The sequence below is a fragment of the Dromiciops gliroides genome, chromosome 1, assembly GCF_019393635.1.
Source record: "Dromiciops gliroides isolate mDroGli1 chromosome 1, mDroGli1.pri, whole genome shotgun sequence".
NCBI lineage: Eukaryota > Metazoa > Chordata > Mammalia > Microbiotheria > Microbiotheriidae > Dromiciops > Dromiciops gliroides.
The window spans coordinates 613,641,513-613,667,904 of NC_057861.1; the positions used below are offsets into that span (position 1 = coordinate 613,641,513).

A 26,392-nucleotide genomic window follows, 5' to 3' on the forward strand; every position below is an offset into this window, starting at 1 on the left:
CAGGTACTCTGCCTGCTCTACCTTATAAAGAAAACATTTATTCATGCACCCAATATTTATCAAGTCTCTGTTATGTGCACAGCATTTTATTAAGTATTATTGGAAATGTAAAAAAGTATAGTAAGAGACCTTTGTCTAAATAGAACTTTAAAATCCAAGTAGAGACACAAGACATGTATATGGGAAAAGTTAATAGCAGTATAACACCTGAATAACAAGACAATACAACTAGGCATGTGTATGATCCATACTCAGTATGCCTTGACACACCCCAATATCTCCAAAAACATTTTTGGTATTTTGTATCTCATTTTTAAAAATTTGTATTTTTTATATAAAACTTAGTGAAAGAAATTAGTTTTGGTAAGTTATAATTTTTTTAGTTTATTAACCAACAATCCAGTATTCAATAAGTGTTTCCTTTAAAAAATTTTTTTGATTCCTTGAGTTCACACCCTAATGAAATGTACTACAGAAAACAATAATATAACAGCACAAGAGATGACTTGACTTGAAGCACATGATTAACTTGAAGACACTAAGTGCCAAAAGTTTATTCTAGCCCCAAAGTGCTATGAATTCAGAGAAAGGAGAAATTACTGTGTGCTGAAGTTGTCAAAGCCCTCTTCATAGAAGAAGTGAGATTTAATCTGGACTTTGAGTAAGAAAATTAGGATTGGTATAGGTATAGGTGAGGGTATGCATTTATTGTTGAGGTCTGATGAGAATAATGTGGAAGGCTAAGTTCTAAAATTGATTTTCCCCAAGGAACCGTATGGTGATATAACAGAAAGGCGAGAACTTCGTGCTAAACTTAAATGTAAGGATTTCAGATGGTTCCTAGAGAATGTGTATCCGGAGCTTCACATTCCTGAAGACAGACCTGGCCACTTTGGAATGGTAAGCAGAGGACTTCGATGTTGTGAGGGAATGTTTCCTATTGTCTAGATCCTTTTCTCTTAAAAATAATTCTAATGATAATAATAATTTGGGAATGTAAAACCGGATTGATTGATTGCATTGAGTGAAGGTGATCTTCCTCACCAGGATTCCTTCCTTCTCATTCTTTCCCTTCTCTGTTTCATCATTGACTGACCCCTTCATTTCCTACTGTTAATGGCCATGATCTTTCACTGGTCTTTTGCTTGGTTAGATGTTTTGTTATTCTCTGACTACAATAGATACAGGATTTTCACAAGAGAAAAAGGTTTCTCTTTGAAGCAGTTAAGTGGCACAGTGGGTAAAGTGATGGACTTAGAGTATCCTGTCTGAGACCAGACTAGCTCTCTGAATCTTGACAAGTGCCTTAGTCCTTTCATCTGTAAAAAAAGGAGGTTGGACTTGATTGCTTTCAAGGTCCCTTCCAGCTACAAATTTTGCAGCAGTTTTTAGAATTTCCCCTTATTCTCTCATGGCTGGGTACTCATTCTCAAGACTAAAGGATGGACTGTAAATAGGGACTCAGGTAAACATTGTGTTCAATTAACTTATTTCAGCTTTTATTAAGCACCTACTATGTGCAGGCACTGTGTTAGGCACTGATTATGACAGTCAATCAGCCAACATTTATTAACCACCTAAGTGCTAAACAGTGGGGGTACAAAGACGAAAAAAAATGTTCTACTTCCTGCCCTCATTTCTTTTGGCCGCATACAAGTAAACACGTAGAGGGAGAAGGAGAGGTACTGGACCTGTGATTTCATTGTGTTAAGGGCTAAAATTCTAGCTAAACTGTCTAAAATATCTAATGAGTGGTTGCCAATAAATTATAAGCTTTAGCAAGAGTTAGACTTTTAAGCATTTATTAAGGAAAACAAGAATTTGGTAAAGAGAGAGAGAAAGGCCTAGATCTATTAAATCTATTAAAGGGAGAGCACATTTCTAGCTCCGCTCTCCACCAGAGTCCAAAGGAAAGAGAGTCAGACTGAGCGCCAGGCTCCTCCTTCCTCCTCCCACTAGCCCGCGTCACTTCCTGAAGCCAAAGAAAAGACTCCTGGTCTTGCCCTCAAAGACCTTCGCTTCATGGGAAGAACTCTTCTACAGTAAGTCTCCAGCAGGTGGCGTTATTCCAATCGTTACAGTTGGTAGAAGGAATTTCCAGGTGGGGGAAACTCCTCCTATCAGTATAGGTTGGCACTTTATCTGCTACTCATTCTCTTAGAGAGTTGTCTAAAGCATTGGATCTCAATGTCAGCTTGTTCCAGAGGTGAGTTTTCTTGACTTCAAGGCCAGTTCTTAGTCTGCTATGCCTCTCTCAGACACATTTGAATATATGAGCTTTTAATGTTCTTTTTACTTTGAGAATGCCTATTCAGCCACCCTCCCACAGAACTGGAGTGTAATTGGTTTTGTGTGTACAGATTAACATACCTATGTCTAAAATGATATTTTGATATGTTCTTTAATTTAGTTGATAAACAGAGGAATGGCAGATTACTGTTTTGACTATAACCCTCCCAGTGAAAATGAAATAACGGGGAACCAAGTCATTCTTTATCTCTGCCATGGAATGGGACAGAACCAGGTGAGAAATTTTGATCAGCCTTATATTTGGGAGGGATGGTATTGAATACTGATCATATTTCTTTAGTTGAATTATAAAGGTGAGTACACTCCAGAATTGTTTATAGATGGGCCACTCTGCTGCAAAGTTAGCCATCTTTGTTGTAATAATAACACGTTTCCATTTGGATAATACTTCCTGATATTCAAAATGCTTTCACATATTGATGCTACCTTATTTAATCCTCACAACATTACTCTGAGGGAAGTGGCACTGGTATGATCATTCTTATTTTGTATATGATGAGACTGAGGACCAGAGAAGTTAAGTAATTAGCTTGGGCTCACACAGCTGGTGGCCTAGCTGGGCTTCTGAGTTGTCTGTCTAATATTTCACCTCATCTTTGAGATTTGTTGGACCAAAATTCTCTTCCTATTACTTAGGAGATAGTATACCTTCTACAAGTTGCTGCCTTTACTCCTCCTGCCCATTTTAGGTTTTCTCTGCAATGAGGACTGTTCCTAGCAAATAGAGTGAAGTTCTGACTTCGGTTCTGACTTTGGTTCTGATTTCAGTTACTAGGAGAGCAAAATGATGGACTAGTCTTGACCAGGATTCATTTTGCTCCTTTTTTGGTCTTACAGATAAAAATTATGATCCTTTATTTTTTGGAACAGTAGAAAGAATGCTGAATCTGGAGTCTGAAGGTCTTGGGTTCAGTTCCCACTTCTACTATCTAGTACAGGTCACAAACTTTAGTATCCTCATCTGCAAAATAAGGGACTTGTAGTGTTTTTTCCAACTTTCAATTAGTGATTCCAAGTTATGATTTAAGTCTCTAACTGAATCCAGCAGAAAAAAAAAATGTAGGACTAACAGCCATTCCTTTTCATTTAATTTAGCTATTCTTTTTGTTTTTGTTTTTGTTTTTTTAGTGAGGCAGTTGGGGTTAAATGACTTGCCCAGGGTCACACAGCTAGTAAGTGTTAAGTGTCTGAGGCCGGATTTGAACTCAGGTACTCCTGACTCCAGGGCCGGTGCTCTATCCACTGCGTCACCTAGCTGCCCCATATTCTTTTTACAAATGAGGAAACCGAGTCCCAGGAAGGCCCTAGTCTCTCCATGCCTGGAAAACACTCCCTTCCTTTTAGGATTCCTCACTACCTTAAAGATAGCATTAGCACCTTCTTCTGCATGAAGATTTTCTGATCCTTTCAGCTGCTAAAAGTCCTTCTTTCCAAAACAACTTGTATTCAACTAATTTGTATTTATAATTTATGTTTGTTATTTTTGGAAGTAATTTGTATGTATATATATGTGTGTATATATATACACATATAGATGTGTACATACATACACATATAGATGTGTACATACATACACATATAGATGTGTATATGCACACATATATTTACACACACACACACACACACACACACACACACACACTACCCCATTAGCATGTAAGCTTCTTGTGAGTAGAGATTGTTTTAGTTCATTGTACTTGTATCCGGAACTCCCAGTATGGTGCCTGGCACATAGTAGGTGCTTAATAAATCACCCCTCTTTCGATGGATTGATTGTTCAAAGCCACACAAAGATAAACAGAGAGGAAGTTCTGTGTTGTGGTTGGTTTATGTGTCAAAGGCCCTGATCAGTACTGAATTCCTCTGCTGGAAGATTTAACTCTTTGGGTTTCAGCATTTCTTTTTCTTTTCTTTTTTTCCTCCTGAGAAAAATATGTCGAGTTTTGCTGCACAGACAGTTCAGAGGTTAAAGCTTTATTCCAGTTTGACAGTCATACATTGCAGCTCCTCATACCTTGGCGCCCCCTGCTGGGAGATTGGCTGGTATGGAAAGGCACTCTAATGCTATAGCTAGAGAAATCACCTTAACTGTAGATTTGACAATATGGTTATTCCCCTCTCTAGGAAGGTACCAATGGTTAGGAAAGGGCCAAATCTTCCTTGGAGAAAGAGGACAGAAGATTTGAGCTGGGAAAGAAGTAACAATAAATTAAAAATCATTTTTTTAAAATTTGGTATAGGGGCAGCTAGGTGGCGCAGTGGATAGAGCACCGGCCCTGGAGTTAGGAGTACCTGAGTTCAAATCCGGCCTCAGACACTCAACACTTACTAGCTGTGTGACCCCGGGCAAGTCACTTAACCCCAATTGCCTCACTTAAAAAAAAAAATAAATAAAAAAGAAGTCCTTGGACTTTAAAACAAAACAAAACAAAACAAAACAAAACAAAACAAAACAAAACAAATTTGGTATAGGTCTTGGCTCACCTTTTTGTTCAGCTGTTTCAGTTGTGTCTGACTCTTCCTGACCCCATTTTGTATTTTCTTGGCAAAGGTACTGGAGTGGTTTGTCATTTCCTTCTCCAGCTCATTTTACACATAAGGAAACTGAGGCAAACAGGGTGGAGTGACTTACCCAGAGTCACACAGCTTGTAAGTGTCTGAGGCTGGATTTGGACTCTGGAAGATGAGTCTTCCTGACTCCAGGCCTGGCATTCTGTCCACTTTGCCATCTAGCTGCCCTTGGCTCCTAAGTTAGGACCCATAGTCTAACTCAACTTGATTCCCCAAAGCTCTAGTATTTTTATGGTGGTAACTTGCTTGTCCATCTTGTCACAAGAAGGCCTCATCATGTCTCTTCCTGATTCAGCCCTCTGTGACACATACCTGGAGTAACCAGCTTTGCCCGACAGGGAGGTGGATCGGTAGATAATCTTGATTTGCGTGTGGCTCAGAATGTCAAATTAGAGGGCTGATGTTGAGGAGTAGAAGTAAATAAAAGTTAGGATGATAAAATGTGTCCAGATTATAAAGATCTTGAATGTCAGGCATTGTGAGATGGGGAAGCATTGTTGGTTTTTGTGATATGATCCAAGTAAACTGGAAACAGTGGAAGTGGGGACACACTGAAGATAAATGAGGAGGTAAATATATATGACCGTATACTATACACAATGTCATCATTGTTTCATTTTGTCTTTGTTATCGCCTGTGTACATAGTAGACACCTAGTAAATACTAGTTGACATATTTGAAAGCTCTATGACTGAAATACTTTTGCATGGAAATTCTGTGGATCAGTTTAAACCCTTAGTATTCAGACCATCTTCTTAGGGAGAAATAGTTCCTTCCTAAAAGCATTCCTTTCCTTACATGAGCTAGACTATCAGTCAGTCAGCAAACATTTATTAAATGCCTCCTATGAGTAAGGAAAATAGAATATACTAATACTTTAAAAAGGGAAATTTTTATTGTTCATAAGTTTTTATGTTCAGATCTTATGCCTGTGTGATTTATTTGTTCCCTGTCTCATTTTCATAGTTTTTTGAATATACTTCACATAATGAAATACGTTACAACACCCGCCAACCGGAAGCCTGTGTAGCTGTTGATGTAGGCACTGACCATCTGACCATGCATCTTTGTTATAAAAATCCCCCAGAAAATCAGAAATTTATTTTTAAAGAGGTAGGTGTATTATTTCATGCCCTAATCTCTTCTAGTACTGTTGGTTCCAAGTAATTGTATTAACATAAAAATGTCATTTATACTTTTGTTTACAAAAATATCTATGAGAGATAGTCCCTCTCCAGAATCCAGGAGTCAGGAGGTTACTCGGGGATGATCTAATCTAACCAATGCCTGAACTATTCCTCTGCCGTGTCCCTGACAAGATGTTGGCCAAACTTTGGTTGAAGATCCACCATACAATTGTTAGCAGGTTTTTCCTTATCAAAAGCCTATATTTGCCTCTCTGTAACTTCTCCCCCTTGTTTATATTTCTGCCAACCAAAGCTAAATGTAATTCTTCTTTCACACCAGAAGCTTTCCAACACTTAAAACATTTCTTATGGACCTTCCTCCTTCAAGTCTTTTGTGATCCAAACTGAGTATCCATCTTTGTGGTATGATGTTAAAGGTCTCTCACTGTCTTGGTCTCCTTCTTCCATATACTCTTCAGCCTGGTATTGTCTTGCTTAAAATGTGGCACAGTATTCCAGGTGTGATCTGACCAGGGCAGATGATAGCAAGACCATCATGTCTTCTTTGAGGACACTAAACCTAAGACTGAGGAATGATTATCAAAAATTGTGTGTCCTAGGATATGGACTGGACAGATTCTAATTGGAATATGCTATAAAATTTCAGGATAGAATTAGGCCAGTCCCTCATTTAGAACACATGTTTTTTTCCTTTTTTAAATGTAATCTTATTTCTTTTCAGTGAAAAAAATCAGTTTTCTTTTCTTCTCACACCCTTCTCTCCTCAATGGAAAAAAATTAAAAACAAAACCTTTGTAATATGCAATGTAGGCCACAACAAATTCCCACCTTGGACATTATTCTGCACCTTGAGTCTATCACCTCTTTGTCAGGAACTGGGTAGGGTGTTTCATTATCAGTCCTCTGGAATCATGGTTGGTCATTCTATTGATCAGAGCACTTACCATTTTCAAAGCTGTTTGTTTTTACAATTTTCTTGTTATTGCACTAATTGTTCCCTGTGTTTTTCTCATTTCACCCCGTATTAGCTCATACAAGTCTTCCTGGATTTTATTGATGTCATTGTTACCTTTGGCACAGAAGTAGTCCATTATACTCATATACCTTAATTTGTCTATCCATTCTCAAGTTGATGGGCACTACCGTAGTTTCCAGTTCTTTCCTATTGTGAAAAGAAATAATATAAAAATTTGGTGGCATATGGGTAATTTTCCTCTTTCTTTGCTCTTCTTGAGATATAGACCTAGCACTGTATTATTGAATCCAAATAGAACACATTATTCTTGATGAATGTTCCTCTTTCTTTTCCCATAGAAGTATTAACTCCATTGTTTCCCTCCTTTTCTCTCTTCTGCCTTTTTAATCTTGTTCTTTCTGTCTGCCTGAAATCTCATATCTGACCATGTTGCTTAAGAAATGCTGGTGGATCCTGTTATCTCTAGGATAAAATATTCTTCCTTTGGGTATTGGCCTTTCACAAATCTGGATCTAACATATCCTTCCAGACTGACCACATCTTACTCCCCTTTAACATATTCTACATTTAGACCAAACTGGCTTATTTCTTGTCCCATCTCCTACATCCTTGCTTTTCCACAGACACCATGACAGGAATACGCTTCTTCTCCTCTCTTCCTAGTAGAATCCTTAACTTCCTTCAGAGCATAAGTACAGTAGGAGGATTGCCTGATTCCTGGAATAACAACTCAAGGTGTTCTCTCCACCCTCCAATACTTTGTATTTACTTTTAATATACTTGTCTCGGTGTATGGGGTTTCCCTTCAGTAGAATGTAAGCTCACTGGGCATAGGGACTACTCTGGTTGCCAGAGTTGAAGAAGGAAATTGATCATCTGCAAACTGTCCTGAGAAGGGCAATCAGAGAAGTGAAGGACTGTTGTCCATATATCCACGTTCTATGAGGCTGTTTTGAAAAAACTGGGCTTGTTTGGCCTGAAAAAGAGGTGACTCCGGCGGGTATAATAGCTAACAAATTATTTAAAAGGCTTTCTTGTGGAAGAGAGATTAGACTTGATCTGATTGGCCTCAGAGGGCACAATTAGGTGCAGAAGAAGCCAAAATGAGGGAAATTTAGGGTTGATATAAAAAATAGACTTTCTAGCAATCTGCATTAAGGTGGAATGGGCTGCCTCAAGAGGTGGTGGGTTCTCCCTCCTTAGGAGTCTTCAGGAGGATTGGCAGGTATGTTGTGGTTGGCATTCCTTCCATGTATAGCATAGAATGGATGGCTGTTGAGGTCCCTTTCAACGTTCAACATTGTGTCTCTAGTGCTGAGTTCAATGACCAGAACATTGTAAGCACTCAATAAATGCATTGTGCATTTGGATTAAATGGAAATTCTCTTATTTGGCTTTCTCTAAGCTTTTCTACATTCTTCCTGTTATATTACATCAAGTTTTTTCAGGTGCATGGGACTGCACCCCCTTAAGGGACAAATCCAGCTAGAACTAGTGATTCTATATTTTGTCAATAGAAAGTTATTTCCCCATTCCACAAAGTCCAAATAATCCCCTTCCTGAGACTTTTACTCCAGCAGCATCTGTGACCTCTGCATGAATACATCCATTGATGAGGACCTTACTACTATCCCACTGCAATTCATTCCATTTTTCAGACAATCATTGTTGTTAGGAAATTCTTTCTTCTATTGAATGAAACTCTGCCTTTCTGTTAACTTCAACCTATTGGGTCCTAGTCCTGGAACCAAGCAGAGTAAATTTAACATTATGCAGTGGAGATGCAAGCATATTAACTTATAGCCACACTAGACGTCCATCAGGCAGTTCCTTAGTTTGAAACTTTCCATTGATCTGCAGATTGGCCTTCAAACTTTCTCTGCTTCCATATTTCCCTTCCTCACACTGAAGTGAAATTCCCAGAATGAAGGGAGTATACCCTATATCTGCCATTACAGCCTCAATATCGTCAATTAATAATTGTTGATTGACATTCCAGTTAGGGAGGCAGCACAACTATTGCCTTTCTCACTCCCTCTCACCATTTTGCTGTTTCATCAATCCCTAGCAGTCAGGAATCATGAAGCTTGAAGTGAGTCACAAGGAGCTCTTCCTTGAAAAGGATTTTACAGTCTTAGGGAAAGAGAGGACCTTCAGGATTATCTTGTTCATTTATCTGATGGCTTCATGTACAAGTGTTCCTAGATTTATGCAGTCCAAGAAAATTAATTTTGATGATTTATACATACCTATGTAGGAATATAGATCCGATTCCTTCATTAACTTACCATTAAAATTCATTTTTATCCAAACCTAGGCCCCATCTCTAATCTCTATTTGTATAACATCTAAAATTGTGGGAAAATCAGGAAGGCAAGAGTTCAGGGAAATGGCAAAGCTTAAAAAAGTCATATTGATAAAAATGAAATATATCTATGTGCATATATATCTATATAAACCACTTATTTGAAAGGAAAAAACATAAGAAAAAACCAACCTTGTGTAGTAAATATGTATTTTCAGTTTTACTATTTTATGTGATTTTCTTTGTATAACCATATTTTTTCCTTTCAAAAGATCTCTTGATATGAATCTGGTTTATGTTTATGGTGACCTATATTTTAACCAATATAATTTATCACAAAAATTTTCTTTTGGAAATGTATTTTTGGGAAATTTTTCATTAACACATGCTTTAAAATATGTGTTGATGAATTTGTTTTGGCTCAACAGACACTTTCCAACAATTGCCCAAATAAACCTCCTTAAAAAGTATGTACCAAATATATTGTTACTGGAAATAAGACATTTTTGACAGTATGGTATTCAGATCAGCTGTAGTAATTGACCAGAGGTTCATTGCCCCTCCATGTTGACCTAATTTTACATTATGTAAATTGTTCTTTTGTCTCTGCTTTCTTTATGATACTTTTTTCATACATCTTCCCATATTTTTCTAAATTCTTCATATTCATTATTCCCTGCTATGCAAAAAATATTATATTCCATTCATTTACGATAATTTATTTGGTCACCCCCCCCCGTCATTGGTCTTTTTCTGCACTTTTTTCTTATATTAAATAGTGCTGTTATGAATATTTTGAGAATTTAATTTAGAATCATACTTTAGAAAAGTTTATTGAGTTCTTAAGCAAGTGTAATTTAAAGAAAAAACAGTAATCTTATAAAGTGTGGATAATACTATTAAAAACTAATTCTTTATCAATCCTTTCTAGGATGGTTCCTTATTCCATGTACAGTCTAAGAAATGTCTACAAGCTGAGGCAAATGCTTCCAATGGCAATCCAGCCCCACTGTTAAGAACATGTACAAATTCAGAGTATCAAAAATGGTTCTTCAAAGAAAGAAGTTAATATGTTACTGTGCCAGCCAACCAGATGATGGACTAGGGATCAGAAGGTTTGGATTCTAGTTCCATTTCCACCGTTTACCAAGTTCTGTAACCTTACTCAAGTCCCTTCATGTCTGAATCTCAGTTTAAGACTATTTGTCCAACCTACCTCACAGGGTTGTTGTGAGGGTCAAAGGAAATATGTGAAAGACTTTTTAACTGATTACAACACCATACAAATGTAAGGTATGACAATGATTATTCTCAGGAGGACTTTGTAGCCAATAGCTACTTAGTTCAATGCAATGTGAGGATGTCATGTAAAACTTGATCATAATATTTTCATAAGGAAATTATTTTATGAGGTGTGAATTTTCTTTTGGAGAATTAGTAGAAGAGTTTAAGCTTTGCACTATTTATTTTAAAAGCTTTGTCATTGTTTAAGATGACCTATTTTCATAGAGAGAAGCACATAACTCTTTTTATTCAGTGACTTTAAAGCAATTATCTACCAAATACATTTTTAGTATTGCCTATATATTCTACGATAGTGCCTTTTTTCCAGAAATAAGGTAGAGGTTGAATCTTTATATTTTCCATATATTAAGCTATTTGCACAGATTTAAAACAAAAAAAATGTACTGTAGCTTGCACAGATTGACATTTCGGTCAGAATTTTCTCAGTGCATGAAATTGTAGAAAAGCTATGTATGTATGAAGGGATGATAGCTCCTTCAGGTCATTGGGGTACTCAAAGCTTATCTTAAAAACTTTTTATATGTTATGGAATTGTCAGCATCTGCCAGAGAGTTCTTACCAGTGATACATAGGATCTTAGAGTTTTAAAGGAGGTCAAGTACAAACCCCTGCTGGATGGCCACAATCCCTCTCCAACATTCCCAACACTTGGCCATTCAGCCTCTGCTTAAATACTTCCAGTCACAGAGAATTCACTACCTCATAAGGCAATTCATTCCATTTTCAGACAGCCATCATTGCTAAGATGTTCTTCTATTGAGCTGAAATCTGCCTCCCTGTTAACTTAATCCCATTTGGTCCTTGTCATGGCCTCTGGAGCCATAATGGGGCTTTAAATATTTAAAAATAGCTATCGTGTCCCCCTTAAGTCTTTTCTTCTTTAGACTAACCACCCTAATTTGCCTGAACCATTCCCTACATGATAAGGATTTGAGTCCCAGAAACAATCCTGTTACCCTAATTTATTGGTTTTGGGTCCCAGACTGAAGGCAATAAGTTCTCTAAATATGGTTTGACCAGAGATTAGGATAATAAGGCTGTCAATTACTCTCTCTGGACACTGTGCTTCTTCTATTAATGTTGCCTAAAACTAACCATTTGAAAGAATAACCTTACTGTAAACTTTCATATAAGACAAACTTTTAATAATACTTTAATGTGGCTTAACCATCATTACTATTACTAACTACTACTGTGACTTTTAAAAATGTACATATAATACAAATTTTTGGTAAACATTAGTTTAAGAAAAAAATTAAATTTCAATACATAATTCATTACTTAAATCTGAACACTAAATTTGGTACTTTGGAAATTGTAGCAAATGCTACTGAAATTATTTTCTAAATGTTTTTATTTCTATAGCTGGTTTTGATTTTCATATAATTTCTAGATATACTTTTATGGTTTTGTTCAAGACACAAAAATGAAATATGTAAATATGGGAAGTGTGCTATTTTGAATATTGAAAAGTCTTTCAAAGCAATGGCTGATTGTTATTTTTCATTCAATCAGATGTAAAAGGATGACAATGATACCAAATTTATTAAAAATTCTATGACCTTATGTTTCAAACCCTGTTTTTTCTACCTGTGACTCTGTTTTTTGTTTTGCTTGATAAGATATTGCACACTTCCTGTCTGGGCTGTTAGGTGTTACAGTGGATAAAAGTACTGGGCTTGGAATCAGGAAGACCCGGGTTAAAATGCGGTTTCAGATACTTGTTACTGACTGTGTGACTGGACAAGTCCCTTAACCTCTGTCTCCCTCAGTTTCCTCACTTGTGAAATGGAAATAACAATAGCAACTACCTCATAGGATTGTTTTGAAGATCAAATGAGATAATATTTGCAAAGCATTTAGCATAATGTCTGACACGTAGTAGGTCCTTATTGAAAGTTCTTCCCCCCTTTCACTTTCCCCTCCCCAACTTCTTGTCCTATAAATTCATTATGGGGCAGCTAGATGGCGCAGTGGATAAGCACTGGCTCTGGATTCAGGAGTACCTGAGTTCAAATCTGGCCTCAGATACTTACTAGCTGTGTGACCCTGGGCAAGTCACTTAACCCCAATTGCCTCACCAAAAAAAAAAAAAAATAATAAAAAAACAGTTGCACCTATAAATTCATTAGCTGTTTTCTAAGTTCTGCTATATTTTGCATTTGCTCTTCATTTTTATTTTTTCAGTTGCTCATTTTTTTACTTCATTTTTCCTCCTTTTTGCCACTTCAATTGATATCTTTGGATATCATTTCCCTAGTTACACCTTCATCTATTTTAAAAAAAAATTTAAAATCTGAAATGGAATTCTCTAATTCCTTTAATTTATTTATGATCACATCTAATTCATCCTCTGGCTCTTTATTCAGTGCATCAATTGGTATTACAATTTTCATCTCTGGAGGAATTTCATCTCTTCACTCTTTTAATATTGCAGAATTTATTTCATAAAATTTTTGTTGCTTATTCTGGGATTGAAATGGTAGCCAGGGTAGTTCTCCGAGATTTAACCTGGATAAGAACTGGAGTTACTATTTCAGTAGAGTGTTCTAGGTTGGAAACTTCATTCAGGTTCAGGAATGAGATTGAAACAAAACACTTGCTGAAATCTGATAGTGATTATAGTATGGAATTAGGGAATCCCCTCAGCAGCAGGGCAGGAGAGGATATCTCAGCTTCCGGCTGCTTTTTGAAGGATGAGGGAGGCAGCTAGGAGGCCTGAAGTAGGAGAGGAGGACTTTGAACTAGGAAGGAGTGGTGAATGGGACAGAAGAGTGGATCAGCCCAGTTTTCTCAAGAGCAACGTTGCCTCTGGCAATGTTGGAAAGGTCTGGAAAGACCTTTATTATATTATTATTATTATTTTTTTGCGGGGCAATTGGGGTTAAGTGACTTGCCCAGGGTCACACAGCTAGTAAGTGTTAAGTGTCTGAAGTTGGATTTGAACTCAGGTCCTCCTGAATCCAGGGCCGGTGCTCTATCCACTGCACCACCTAGCTGCCCCCTATAATTTTGTTTTTTAATCTCATAAGAATAGAATACACATAAGTACTAATTATCTAAAGAAAAGTTTATTAAAAGAATGTATAGGCAAAGATTCCTGATGAAGGAGTAATGACTCCAGAATCAAAGAAAGGCTGCTGACTGTCAGCCACAGCAATTTAAGAACTGACCACAAAATCTATTCTCAAGAAAAAAGAGACTGGGGAGCTTTGGTTCAAGACATAATGAGGAGAATTTATACAGTGACTAGCATTGACTAGCAATGTTTATTTTTCTGTGATAGCCAAACGACTGGTATCTGTGTTCCAAAGGGAGGCTGTTATCTTTGCTTACATGGAAAGGGGCTTAAAGAATTCCTTTCTAGTGTGGAAAATGAACTGTTCCTTTAAGATGAAAGGGGAACCTGAAGATAAAAACTAAGAAGAAAAAAGAATCTGGCAGAGAAGAATGCTGGACTGGCAGGAATTTTGAAGATAGAAGAATGTGATAGAAAAGAAAGTGAAGGAACACTGAACACGTAGAGTCAAGAAATAGATTGAGTGTCTTCCTATAGAGAGGAGGGCTGGATTTTCTGAGAAGGAAGCAGAAGATTTTTTTTTTTTTTAGGAATTATTATGTGTACCCATGAGTACTATAAGGAGAAATTATCCAGTAAGAGGAAGAGGAGGCAAGTCATGGTGGTTGGTGATGCTCTGCTGGCTATTTGTTGAACTAACGTTTAAAATATAGAACTCTGTTGTCCTCCCAGGGCATATATGCATATATATATATATATACACACACACACACACACACACACACACACACACACATATATATATACACACATATATATACATATATATGTATACACACACATATATATACATATATATATGTATACACACACACACACACACACACACATATATATATATATATATATGTATACACACACACATATATATATCCAAGAAGCATAGCAAAGATAAATCTGTTCACAACTTTTTTTTTTAAAGACTGGGTCTCCTTGCCCAAGCTGGGAGTATAGGGATCAATCATGACCAATTCCACTCTGATTGGCACAGAATCTGTTTCCTACTCATGCCAACTGACCTCTCCTTGCTCTCCTAGGATCACTTTATCAATGTTGAACCCAGTGGGGATACCAAACACCCCTAGCCTGCTTCAGCTCAGGACTCCTGAGCTCAGGAGTTATGCCAGCCTCAGTTTTCCCAGGAATAAGTACTATAGATCATGCCTAGTTCTACTATTTACTTCTGGTAATCCACATTAGTACAAAACAAATAAACCATGTCAGAAGGAATTCAAAAAGCACTGCTAAGAGGTAATGAAACCTTGGGGAAGAAATCTTAAAAGTTCTTAAGATCTGAAGCCCAGATGGTATTTTTTATCACAGCTTCCTATCAAAGGAAAGGGCTACCAAAGAGAAAGGCAGATATGGGAACCTGATTTAAGAAGATGATGTCTGAGAACAAGAATTCTGGGCCACAGCTTAAAATAGAGATGATGCAGGCTGGTTAGATTGGGCCCCTTCCTACAGAGGGTGGAGGAGGGAGTGACATGTTCAAAACAGTGAGAAATAGAAGATAAGGCCAAGGTTACAAACTTGGAAGATAGAAGAATGGTGGTGCCGTTGACAGATTTAGTAAAATTCAGAAGGGTGGGCTCGGGGAAAATATCATGACTTTTGTTGATTTGTATATAAATTTATATTATTAAATGGCAATGCTCATTCTATTCTCCAAGGGGGCAAACTAAACAATCTAATTGCTTTAAGCATATGAGAAGACAACTTATAAATTTGCCAATTTTTATTCTTTATCCTGGAAAATATAGTAACCCAGTAATTTAAAAGATCCTTGATTTAATCTGTATGGGTATTCCCTCTACCAACACATGTAAGAGAACCCTCCCATGCTTTAGTTGGATAGACCCAATGAGTTTCTGAGGCCGAAAAAAATCACTTGGTGGCCAACCTTCTGGTGATGAGCCTTTCCAAATTTAGCTTGGTTGGCTCTCAAACAGGAGATAGACAGTTTGTTACTGGGTAGGCATTGAAACTTTTCATAGCTTAGGATCTGCCAAGATTTGTAGGACATAAGTGGAATAAGCACATGTTAATGTTATATAAATAATACTATGAAAAATGCAACTTTTGGCCTTGGTGTATTCTGTTCAAGCATGTGATGAGTACGACATATATACAAATTTCATCAGAATCAGAGAGGCAACATGTAATGGAAAGAGCCCTGCACTTGGAATCAAACTTTGTGTTCTGATCTCTGTTCCTTATTGACTTGGTCTTTTTGGATGAGTCCTTTGACTTAGTTTCTCATCTGTACATTTTGGGGTCATGATGCTTATACAATCCAACTCACTGAGGTGTTGTTATGAACATAGTAAACTCTAAAGCCATGTAAGCATGGACTATTGTTACATATAATTACAGAAAATTAGAGTTGTATATGTCTCCTAACCAAAGTCCTAGGATTAAAGACTTATGGGGCAGCTAGGTGGCGCAGTGGATAGAGCACCGGCCCTGGATTCAGGAGTACTTGAGTTCAAATCTGGCCTCAGACACTTAACACTTACTAGCTGTGTGACCCTTGGCAAGTCACTTAACCCCAATTGTCTCACTTAAAAAAAAAAAAAACACCTTAATTAAGGATTATTCCTAAATAAAGTGGTCAAAGGATATAGAATCATAAAATTAGAAGAGAATCTCAGAGGTCATCTATTACAATCCCTATCATCATCATTACCATCACCACCATCATCATTACCACCACCACCATCTTCATTCTCACTACCATTATTCTCCTTAACAATTGGTCTATAGCTTAACCATTCTCAGCAACATAATGATCCAGGATAATCTTTTTTTTTTTCTTTTAGTGAGACAATTGGGGTTGGGGTTAAGTGACTTGTCCAGGGTCTCAGGTACTCCTGACTCCAGGGCCGGTGCTCTATCCACTGCGCCATCTAGCTGCCCCTGATCCAAGACAATCTTAAAGGACTAATGATGAAGCATACTATCCACCTCCAGAGAAAGAGCTGATATTGATTGAACATGGACTGAAGCATGCTACTTTTCATTTTCTTTCATTTTTTTCTTTTATTCAAGTTTTCTCATACAAAATGATTAATATGGAAATGTTTTACATAATTGCACATGTATAACCTATATCTGATTGCTTACTACCTCATGGAGCAGGGAGGGAAGGGAGGAAAGGAAGGATAGAACACTGAACTTAAAACTTTAAATAAAAATGTTTATTATTTTTAAAAAATAGCAGTAAAAATGAAGAAAGAAAGCCTTAATACTAAAACAACAACAAAAACAATTGGTCTCTCTTGCTTATGCTTGAAGTGTAGGGGCTACTTCGAGGTGTGGTCCCACTTTGATTAACGTGGGAATTTGTCCACTGTTTTCACATAGGTCAGTTTATCCTGCCTTAGGCAATCTGGTGACTGTTCCCCTTTTCCTTCTGAGGGCTCACCATATTAAATTCTAAATTTAATTTTGATACTCAGTTGGTTTAGCCACTTCCCAGCCATTGCAGCTTAGAACTCTGGAGCTCAAGAGATCCTCCAGCTCGGTCTCACCAGTAGCAGGCATTACAAAGCAGTCCACCAGGCCTGGCCAGCCCCATCATTAGATATAGAAGGAAAGTAAACCTCTGAGAAGTTGATTTGCTCAAGGCCACACAGATAATAAGTGACAGAGTTAACCCAAAGTCTCAGGCACCAAATCCAGCACACTATCCACTGTACCATGCTTCTTCCTCTGAACAGGTTTTAAAAGAAGAAAGGCAAACTATTGACAGCTTTCTGAAAAATTGTTCAAAATCACATAATTACCAAAAAGATACAATTGAAAACAACCTTAAGATATTAAAATGAAGTGACATGTGACCCCATCAAGTGAAACGACTTGTCCAAGGTGGCAGTCTTTATATAAAAATAAGTTTATTGTCAGATTGACTCTCTACCTATCAACTTAGTAAAAACCGTGAAAAGATAGAAAAACTCACTGGAAGCTCTGTGGTATGACAATGACACTAATTTGATGCTCATAGAGCTGTTAATTGAGTCAACTCTTCTGGAAAAAAATTTGGAATTACGTGAGAAAAGTTACTAAATTGTTCATGGTATCTAACCCAGAGATCTCACTGCCAGAATTATATTGCTGATAGCAAGAAAAAAAAACCTTATGTTAAAAAATATTATAGGGGGCAGCTAGGTGGTACAGTGGATAAAGCACCGGCCCTGGATTCAGGATGACCCGGGTTCAAATCCAGCCTTAGACACTTGACACTTACAATCTGTGTGACCCTGTGATTGATTACTTAACCCTCATTGCTCCACCAAAAAAAATTGAAAAAAATTATAGCTACATTATTTGTGATAACAAAAGGTTGGAGAATGACTGAACAAGCTATAATACAGGAATGCAGCATAATGAAAGATGACTGAAGAATCCAGAGAATCATAGGAAGACTTGTATAATGTGATTCAGTGAAGAAGGCAGGCCCAACAGGACAACTATAACAATATTAATAAAACCAACATGAAGAGGCAACACAATTTGGGTCAAATATAATGACCAAAATTGGTGCTTTTCTCTCCAAATTAGAGCATACATCTTTCCTTTCTGGTGATAATAAGTGATGGAAAAGGAAAGTGACAGGCATTACTTGTAATCACACTACAAGGATGTTTTGCTAAATTGTACTTTGTAGAGATATTGGGGGGTGTGTGTTTTTGGCGAGGAGGGGACAATGTGTCTTGTTTCAAAGCAAAATGTATCCTGTAAAGAAGAGTCCTTAAATACCTTTCATGAAAACCTACAGCAAGATAAGTCTTTTTATTTATTTTTGCAGGGCAATGAGGGTTAAGTTACTTGCCCAGGGTCACACAGCTAGTAAGTATCAAGTGTCTGAGGTCAGATTTGAACTCAGGTCCTCCTGAATCCAGGGCTGGTACTCTATCCACTGCACCACCTAGCTGCCCCTATTTCCTTAATAGTATAGATAGAGCTCTGGGCCTGGAGTCAGGAAGACTCATCTTCATGAATTCAAATCTGGCTTTAGATACTTACTAGCTGGGTGATCCTGGCCAAGTCAGTTAACCCTTTTTGCCTCAGTTTCCTCATCTATAAAATGAACTGGAGTAGGAAATGGCAAACCACTCTAGTATCTTTGTCAAAAAAAACCAAACCCAAATGAGGTCACAAAGAGTCAGACATGGCTGAAGAATTACTCAACAAGAAACTTAGATTAATGTTATTCATTAAAGTTTTACTAAATCTTTTTGCTGGGTTGAGTGTCTTTCAAACTTTGATTTTTATTTCTAATTGCTATTTTTTACTGGAGCCAATTCATACTTATAAGGGGCTTCCAAATTTATTCTACCAATGCAGGTTAGCACTTGGTCCCGTTGTTTTGAGGGCACCGAGAAATGAAGTTTTTTGTCCAATGTCACATATCCAGCTTGTGTCAGATGGGACATGTATCCAAGTCTCTGATTCTGAGACCACTTCTCTCTCAACTGTTACATGTAACCTCGCAATCTCTGACAATAAACAACATTAAAAAATATAAAGACATGGCCTTTGTTAAGCCACAACTTACATGGGCCTAAGTTCACTAATTTGAAAAATGAGAGCATGAGACTCTACAGAGGCAATTGTGTGGTGCAGTGAGGAGAATATTGAACTGAAGTCTGGAAGACTTGAGTTCAAATTCAGAATCAGACACTTATTAGCTTTGTGACCCTGGGTAGGTCACTTACCCTCTGCCTTCCACAGTTTACTCATGTGTAAAATGGGGATAATAATAGTACCTAACTCACAGGATGAGAATCAAATGAAACAGTATTTGTTAACTGCTTTGTGAATCTTAAAGCTCTACATGAATGCTAGCTATTTTGTTGTGGTCGTGGACATAGTGGTGGTGGTGGTAGTTGTCATTATTGTTGTCGTCATCATCATCATCAAACTTCAGAAGTCGCTTTCAAACCTACATCTATGTTTCTATGATCTTTACCACAGAGAAAAGAAAATGGGGAGAGGTAAGTACCTAGCTATCACCAGTAGGTGGCACTGCTATCTCATAAAAACTATCTGTTCTTCACCGGTAGGCATTTATATCCAAATGTGGGGAAATTATTTTTGCTTTACCAATCAATGCTTACATTTCATTTTAGTCCTCGAACCATTGAATGTGGCTTGTTTGGGGATTGTACAATTTTATTGTTTGTGTTTGTGAAGGTGCTCTGTAATATAATAATAAAATAATTAACCTCCACCCCCTAATAAGAAAAAAGGAGAAACTATCTTAAGAACCTTAAAGTATCGTCATCACCACACCACCACCACCACCACCATCACCATCATCACCACCATCACCACCACCATCATAACCATCATCACCATCATCACCACCATCACCATCACCATCACCACCACCACCACCACCATCACCATCACCACCACCACCACCACCACCACCATCACCATCATCACCATCACCACCACCACCACCACCATCACCATCATCACCACCACCACCACCATCACCATCATCACCACCACCACCATCACCACCACCACCACCACCATCACCATCATCACCACCATCACCACCATCACCACCACCATCACCACCACCATCACCATCATCACCACCATCACCATCACCATCACCACCACCACCACCACCATCACCATCACCACCACCATCACCACCATCACCACCATCACCACCATCACCACCACCATTATCACCACCATCACCACCATCACCACCATCATCACCACCACCACCACCATCATCATCATTAACATCTCTAATAGGCTTTAATGTTTGAAGCATTCTAGCACAAAGGAAGAACTGGATCTGACACCGTGAGACCTTAGGGTAAGTCTCTTAACTTGTTTGGCCTCAATTTCCTCATTTCTAAGGTGAAGTTAGTTGGACATGATGATCTCTAATGCCCTTTTCAGTTCTAAGGCTCAGAAATAATGGAAGGTGTTGAGGTATTCTTTGGCTCTATCTTTAAGGATAAATTACTTGAAGAAATATAATGGTTTACAGCTGAAATTGAGATATTTGCCTTGACTTGACTATACATAGCAGACTCCCACAGTAGAAGCAAATTTGTTTTCTTATAGGGTTCCCTGGGCAGAGGCCAATACTAGTGGGACCCAAACTCTAGGCTATTCTAGGGGTGGAGAGAGAAGTCTAGTCCTGGAATAGGGAAGGCATTGTTGCAACTTGCAAGTATTATCTTGTTTTATCCTCACAACAACCCTATTATTACCCTTATTTTACAGATGAGGTTGTTGTTGCTCATCTTTTGTTCTTGAAGAGGACTGAGGATGACTTCAGGATGATAATGTCTTGATTTGCAAATGAATTGGATTTAAGTGAGGCAGAGCTAGTCAGTCATCAGCCTTACTCTCTCCTCCAGAGTTCTAGGAGTCCAATCACAAGACATAGGTCAAGATGACTGGTGATGGCCCCAGATGCAGTAGGAGAAACTGAGGCCAATAAGTGACTTGTCTAGGATCAGACAGGCCACATTTAAACTCAGGTCTTCCTGATTCCAAGTCTAGCACTCTACTCATGTTGCCGACTAGCTGCCATGACCTGATCTATGAAGTGAGTATCTTTGCTCAGTGATGGACTAGGAAGTAGGAATGCAGGATTCCAGCTCCTTTTCTGACATTAACTTTGGGTCTCCATTCTGCCTCTTTAAAATGAGAAAGTTAGCAAGGTCTTCTCTAAGGTCTCTTCTTATTCTAACAGTCTGTGAGTCTATCAGATTTAGATTCCACTTGGTTCTCTTTTCCCCTTTCCCTCAAGGCCAACCTTAATTTTATCGAAAGTGGAATGAGCTTTCCTTGGTGACCTTCTCTATGGATCTAGTTTTTATAGTGTAAAATGAAGGAATTGGGCTAAATGATCCCTAAAATCTTTTTCAGCTCCAATCTGATAGATACTATGAGGTATTGGAGGAATTGACTTTAAATCCTCTTTCAGTCCCTTTTCCCAAATCATCTATTTGTTATCACTCTCCTTCTCATCTGTAATCAGACATCTTGGGTGCCAAAGGTGAAGAAACTGACTTTAGCACCCAGTTTTCATGAATTTAAATTGGAAGCTACCAAATGACCTGATTCCTGGAGATGATGTCTGGAGCAATCCTTACTCTGGGGAGATTTGTGATTCACAAGGGTCTGTCTATGTTTCTATGTCTCTCTGTCTCTCTCTTTCCCTCCCTCCATCTCAGAATATCTTTCTTGTCTCTTTCTAAAGGTGAAAATTTTCTTGTCCATAGAAGACACTTTATCCATGACAATATGAATCAGAAACATTCTCTGAAAGTAAAAATTTCTTTATTTTTATATAACACAGAGAGCAAGAAACAAGTTAAGTGATTATCTTACCTTGCCCTGCTTATGATGAATTTAAGCAAGCAGAATGCCCAAGGAGATAATAGCAATCTTAATAGCAGTATCTATTAGAAAAGATGAGTAGGGAAATTCTGTGAAGAACTTGACAAGATCCTCCAAAATAAGTCATTATTTATTTTTTATTTATTGTATTTAATGCAAAAGTGGGCACAGGGGATAAAACAGCAAAAGCTATATTGCAAAATATAGCTTGGTAATCAAGAAATGAAAGGTTTACAGGCTACTCAGAGGCCTCATTCCTATACAACATAAATACTTTCTGCCAAAGAGAATTGGAAGGTCATGGACATGGCAAATGCCAAATGTCATACTTTTTTTAAAAAGCAAAACTATTTCTGTTTTAAGTGATCAGGAAACTACTGGTTGCTGACTTAGCAAGTGTTCCAGAATCAGCTTGTTGTGCGTAGTCAGATCATTAGCTGGTGAGTACAGGAGTCAAATTAAACACCAAATTAATAGGATAAAGATGAGGACATGACTGCATTCAATTACAACAGTACCAACCCAACCTTTTTAAGCAAGCTCTTGTCTCCAACAATAATTAGAAGATGAAAAAAAAGGTTATGACAATGGCTATCCACATTTCCTAGAAAAGTTTGACAGTTACAAAACAGCAGCCACAACAAGGAAGTCAAATGAGCCCAGAAACCATCTTAATCATTAAACAAAACCTTTTTGCCAAGCACAGAGACATGGCAACCCAGAGTAAGGTTGTTATAGAGTTCTAGATCATTTGAAAAAATGACGTCAACACAATGGTTAAGGAAAGTGGTGAAGTGACTGTGGATGAGTTTTGTCAGCACCATACTTCAGAAAAGCAAGCAATGCTGACAGCACTGGCAGCATTGGGCCACCATTAGAAGTAGTTCAGGAGTGACATGGGGTGATTGTTGCCAGTGAGAAAAGTATAGCAGCCTGAACCTCATTCAATAATGGGATTATATTTACTATAGTTTTTCATTTCTATATTTGAAAGATGATCTTGAGGAAGAGGGATTAGACTTGTTCCACTTGGCCTTAGAAGGCAGAAGTAGGTATAGTGGGCAGAAGTTATAGAGAGGCAGATTTTGGTCCAAAGAAAAGAAAATCTTCCTAATTGCTTGTTTGTCCTTCATTCTCAAAGAGGACCAATGATATCAGGAAGGTACTATCTTGAATTGCAAGTGAATTTGATTTAAGTGAGGCAGGGTTGTGCAAAGTCGTCAGCCTCACTCTCTTCTCCAGAGTCATCTGGGTCTCAGGGCAAGATATGGATTAGGACAACTGGAGCTGGGCCCTGGATGCAGTGGGAGACTTTGGCTTTTTAAAGTTATTTCTCAGGTCTCAGTTTGTCTGGGGCAACGCCCATTCAATGATTAAGGCTAGGTAAGAAATGAGGCAAAAAATGGAATCTTTTACCTAATCACACACACACAAAAATCTATCTTGGAGGGGAAAACCCTCAGGGTTTCTGGCCAGAACAGAAAAAATTGCTATTTATACTCTCTCTGAGCCAACAAAACCCACAAAATAACTTAGATTGGGGCCCATTATTGGACAATCAATGAGAGCCAGAGTGATTTGGGTTTAAGATAGACTTTTTTTTGAGTAGGTAAAAGTAGGTAAATTGCCTTAGATAAACTGAGACCTGGGAAAAACCTTAGCTTAAAAAGGCCAAAGTCTCCCATTGGATCTGGGGCCATCTCAAGTCATCCTGACCTATGTCTGGCCACTAGACCCAGATGGCTCTGGAGGAGAGAGCAAGGTTGGCCACTTTGCACAGCCCTGCCTCATTTAAATGCAATCTTTAATTACTAGAACTTTCCCAAAATGAAATAATCTCTCTTGGGAGAGAGCAGATTCTCCTCAGTTCTAGGTGTTCAAGGAAAGACTGGCAGGCCACTAGTTAGGAATGTTTGAGAAGGGATTTCTAGTTTATGGTATGTGTGATCTCTAGGGAAGGAATTATTTCATTTTAGTCTTTGTGTCATGGACTATGTGCTTGTATTTCCTATAGAATTTGACCTCCTTGAGGGCAGGTACTGTTTTACTTTGGCTTTATCCCTCGCATTTAACATACAGTGCTGGGAACATAGTAGGTGCTTAATGCATGCCTTTTGGCTGATTGAGGTACAAGTTGGAATAGATGGTTTCTGAAGTTCCTTTTAACTATGAAATTCTATGATTTTCTGAAATTAAAGTGGTCACAAATTGTGTTGACCTTCAGCAGATTGGGGTATTTGTGAATGGTATTGTCTCAATCTGACCAGTGAATTTTCAGGAATTAGAGCTGAGTCAAAGTATCTGCTGTTCACATGCACTTAATAATGGAATGATTTTGTTGTTTTATCCAGTAAAAGATACAAAGAGGACCATGTCCCACTGCCACACAACCAGGTTCTGAAACATACAATATTATGGACAATAGGAAAGGAAGCAAGCATTATTAAATACCTACTATGTGCTAGCCACCAGGCTAAGTGCTTTACAAGTATTATCTCATTTGATTTTCAATTTCTATTTTACCTTCTGGTTCTAGAATATCAGGGCAATTTTCCCTGACAATTTCTTGGAATATGGTGTCTAGGCCTTTTTTTTTTTTTTTCCTGATCATGGCTTTCAGGTAGCCCAATAATTTTCAAATTATTTCTCCTGGATCTATTTTCCAAGTCAGTTGTTTCTCCAATGAGATAATTTACTTTGCCTTCTATTTTTTCATTCTTTTGTTTTTGCTTTATTGTTTCTTGATTTCTCATGACGTCATTAGCTTCCATTTTCTCAATCCTAATTTTTAAGGAGTTATTTTCTTCAGAGAGCTTTTGTACCTGCTTTTCCATTTGGTCAATTCAGCTTTTCAAGGTATTCTTTTCCTCATTGGCTTTTTATACCTCTTTTACCATTTGGCCTAATCTGTTTTTTAAGGTGTTATTTTCATCAGTATTTGTGTGTGTGTGTGTGTGTGTGTGTGTGTGTGTGTGTGTATGTGTGTCTCCTTGACCAAACTGTTGACTTTTTTTTCATGATTTTCTAGCATCACTTTAATTTCTCTTTCTATTTTTCCCTCTACCTCTCTTATTTTATTTTCAAAGTCCTTTTTGAGCCCTTCTGTGGCCTGAGACCAATTCATATCTTTCTTGGAAGCTTTGTATATAGGAGCTTTGACTTTGTTATCTTCTTCTGAGGGTGTATTTTGGTCTTCCTTGTCACCGTAGTAACTTTTTAGGGTCAGCATTTTTTTCCTGTTTGCTCATTTCCCCAGCCTATTTTTTGACTTTTAACTCTTTGTTAAAGTGGGTCACTACTTCCAGGATGGAGGGTGTACTGTCCCAAGCTTCAGGGGGTTTGTGCAGCTGTTTTCAGAGATAGTCTAGGGATTTGTAAGGGGTTTTTATTGTTTGTTTTGTTTTGTTTGTTTATTTGTTTTTTTATGGGGCAATGGGAGTTAAGTGACTTGCCCAGGGTCAAGTGTCTGTGGCCAGATTTGAATTCAGGTCCTCCCGAATCCAGGGCTGGTGCTTTATCCACTGTGCCACCCAGCTACCCCAATTTGTAAGTTTTTAATTCTTCTAAGGTGGTATGATTTAAGAAGAGGTATGTTTACTATTCTCCTGGCCTGTGCTCTGGTCTGTAAGCAACAACAGGCTTACTTTTCTGCCCTGGAACTATGAACAGAGTCCCATTCTAATGTGGCTGCAAGCTTTTGTGTGCTTGTGCTCATCCCCAACCTGGAACTGCCACCCGAAACTGTGACCTGGATCTGAGGATGAGCAGAACAACAGAGCCCTGCCTCAGTGCTAGCAAAGAGAGCCCTACAATCTCCTTCTGGCTAATTGTTTGACCCTCCCTTACCATCTGTGGACTGAGTTCCAGAAGCAGTTGCTGCCACTGGTTTGCTGTGGCTAAGACTGGATCTGTGCTGGCTGGGCTGAGCTCCACTCTCACCCAAGTACAAAAGAACTTTCCTGCTGACCTTCTAAGTTGTCTTTGGCTGTAAAATTATTTCACCCTGTCTTTTTGTGGGTTCTGCTGCTTCAGGAATTGTTTTATGGCATTATTTGAAAGTATTTGGAGGGGTCTTGGGGAGAGCTCAGGCAGGTCACTGCCTTTCCTCCCCCATCTTGGCTCTGCCCCCCCCATTTGATTTTCACAGTAATTCTAGGAGGTAGGTGCTATTATTAGCCCGATTTTATAATTGAGGAAACTGAGGCAGAAAGAGGTTAAGTGTCTGGATTAAGAAGTTCATCCCAGGGTTTCACAGCTAGTAAGAGTCTGAGTCTAAGTTTAAACTCATTTCTTTCTGACCCCAGATCCAG

General features: G+C 38.1%; 1 protein-coding gene across 1 annotated transcript in view; it reads left to right on the forward strand.

Annotated features, from left to right (window-relative positions):
• GALNT12 (polypeptide N-acetylgalactosaminyltransferase 12) overlaps window positions 1-12,166 on the forward strand; it is a 45,959-nt gene extending 33,793 nt beyond the window's left edge. Inside the window, exons 7-10 of the mRNA XM_043979374.1 lie at window positions 769-900; window positions 2,411-2,524; window positions 5,848-5,994; window positions 10,242-12,166. Coding sequence (XP_043835309.1) covers window positions 769-900; window positions 2,411-2,524; window positions 5,848-5,994; window positions 10,242-10,379 — 531 coding nt within the window. The 3' untranslated portion in view covers window positions 10,380-12,166. The remainder of the gene's footprint in view (window positions 1-768; window positions 901-2,410; window positions 2,525-5,847; window positions 5,995-10,241) is intronic.
• Window positions 12,167-26,392: the final 14,226 nt, after the last annotated feature.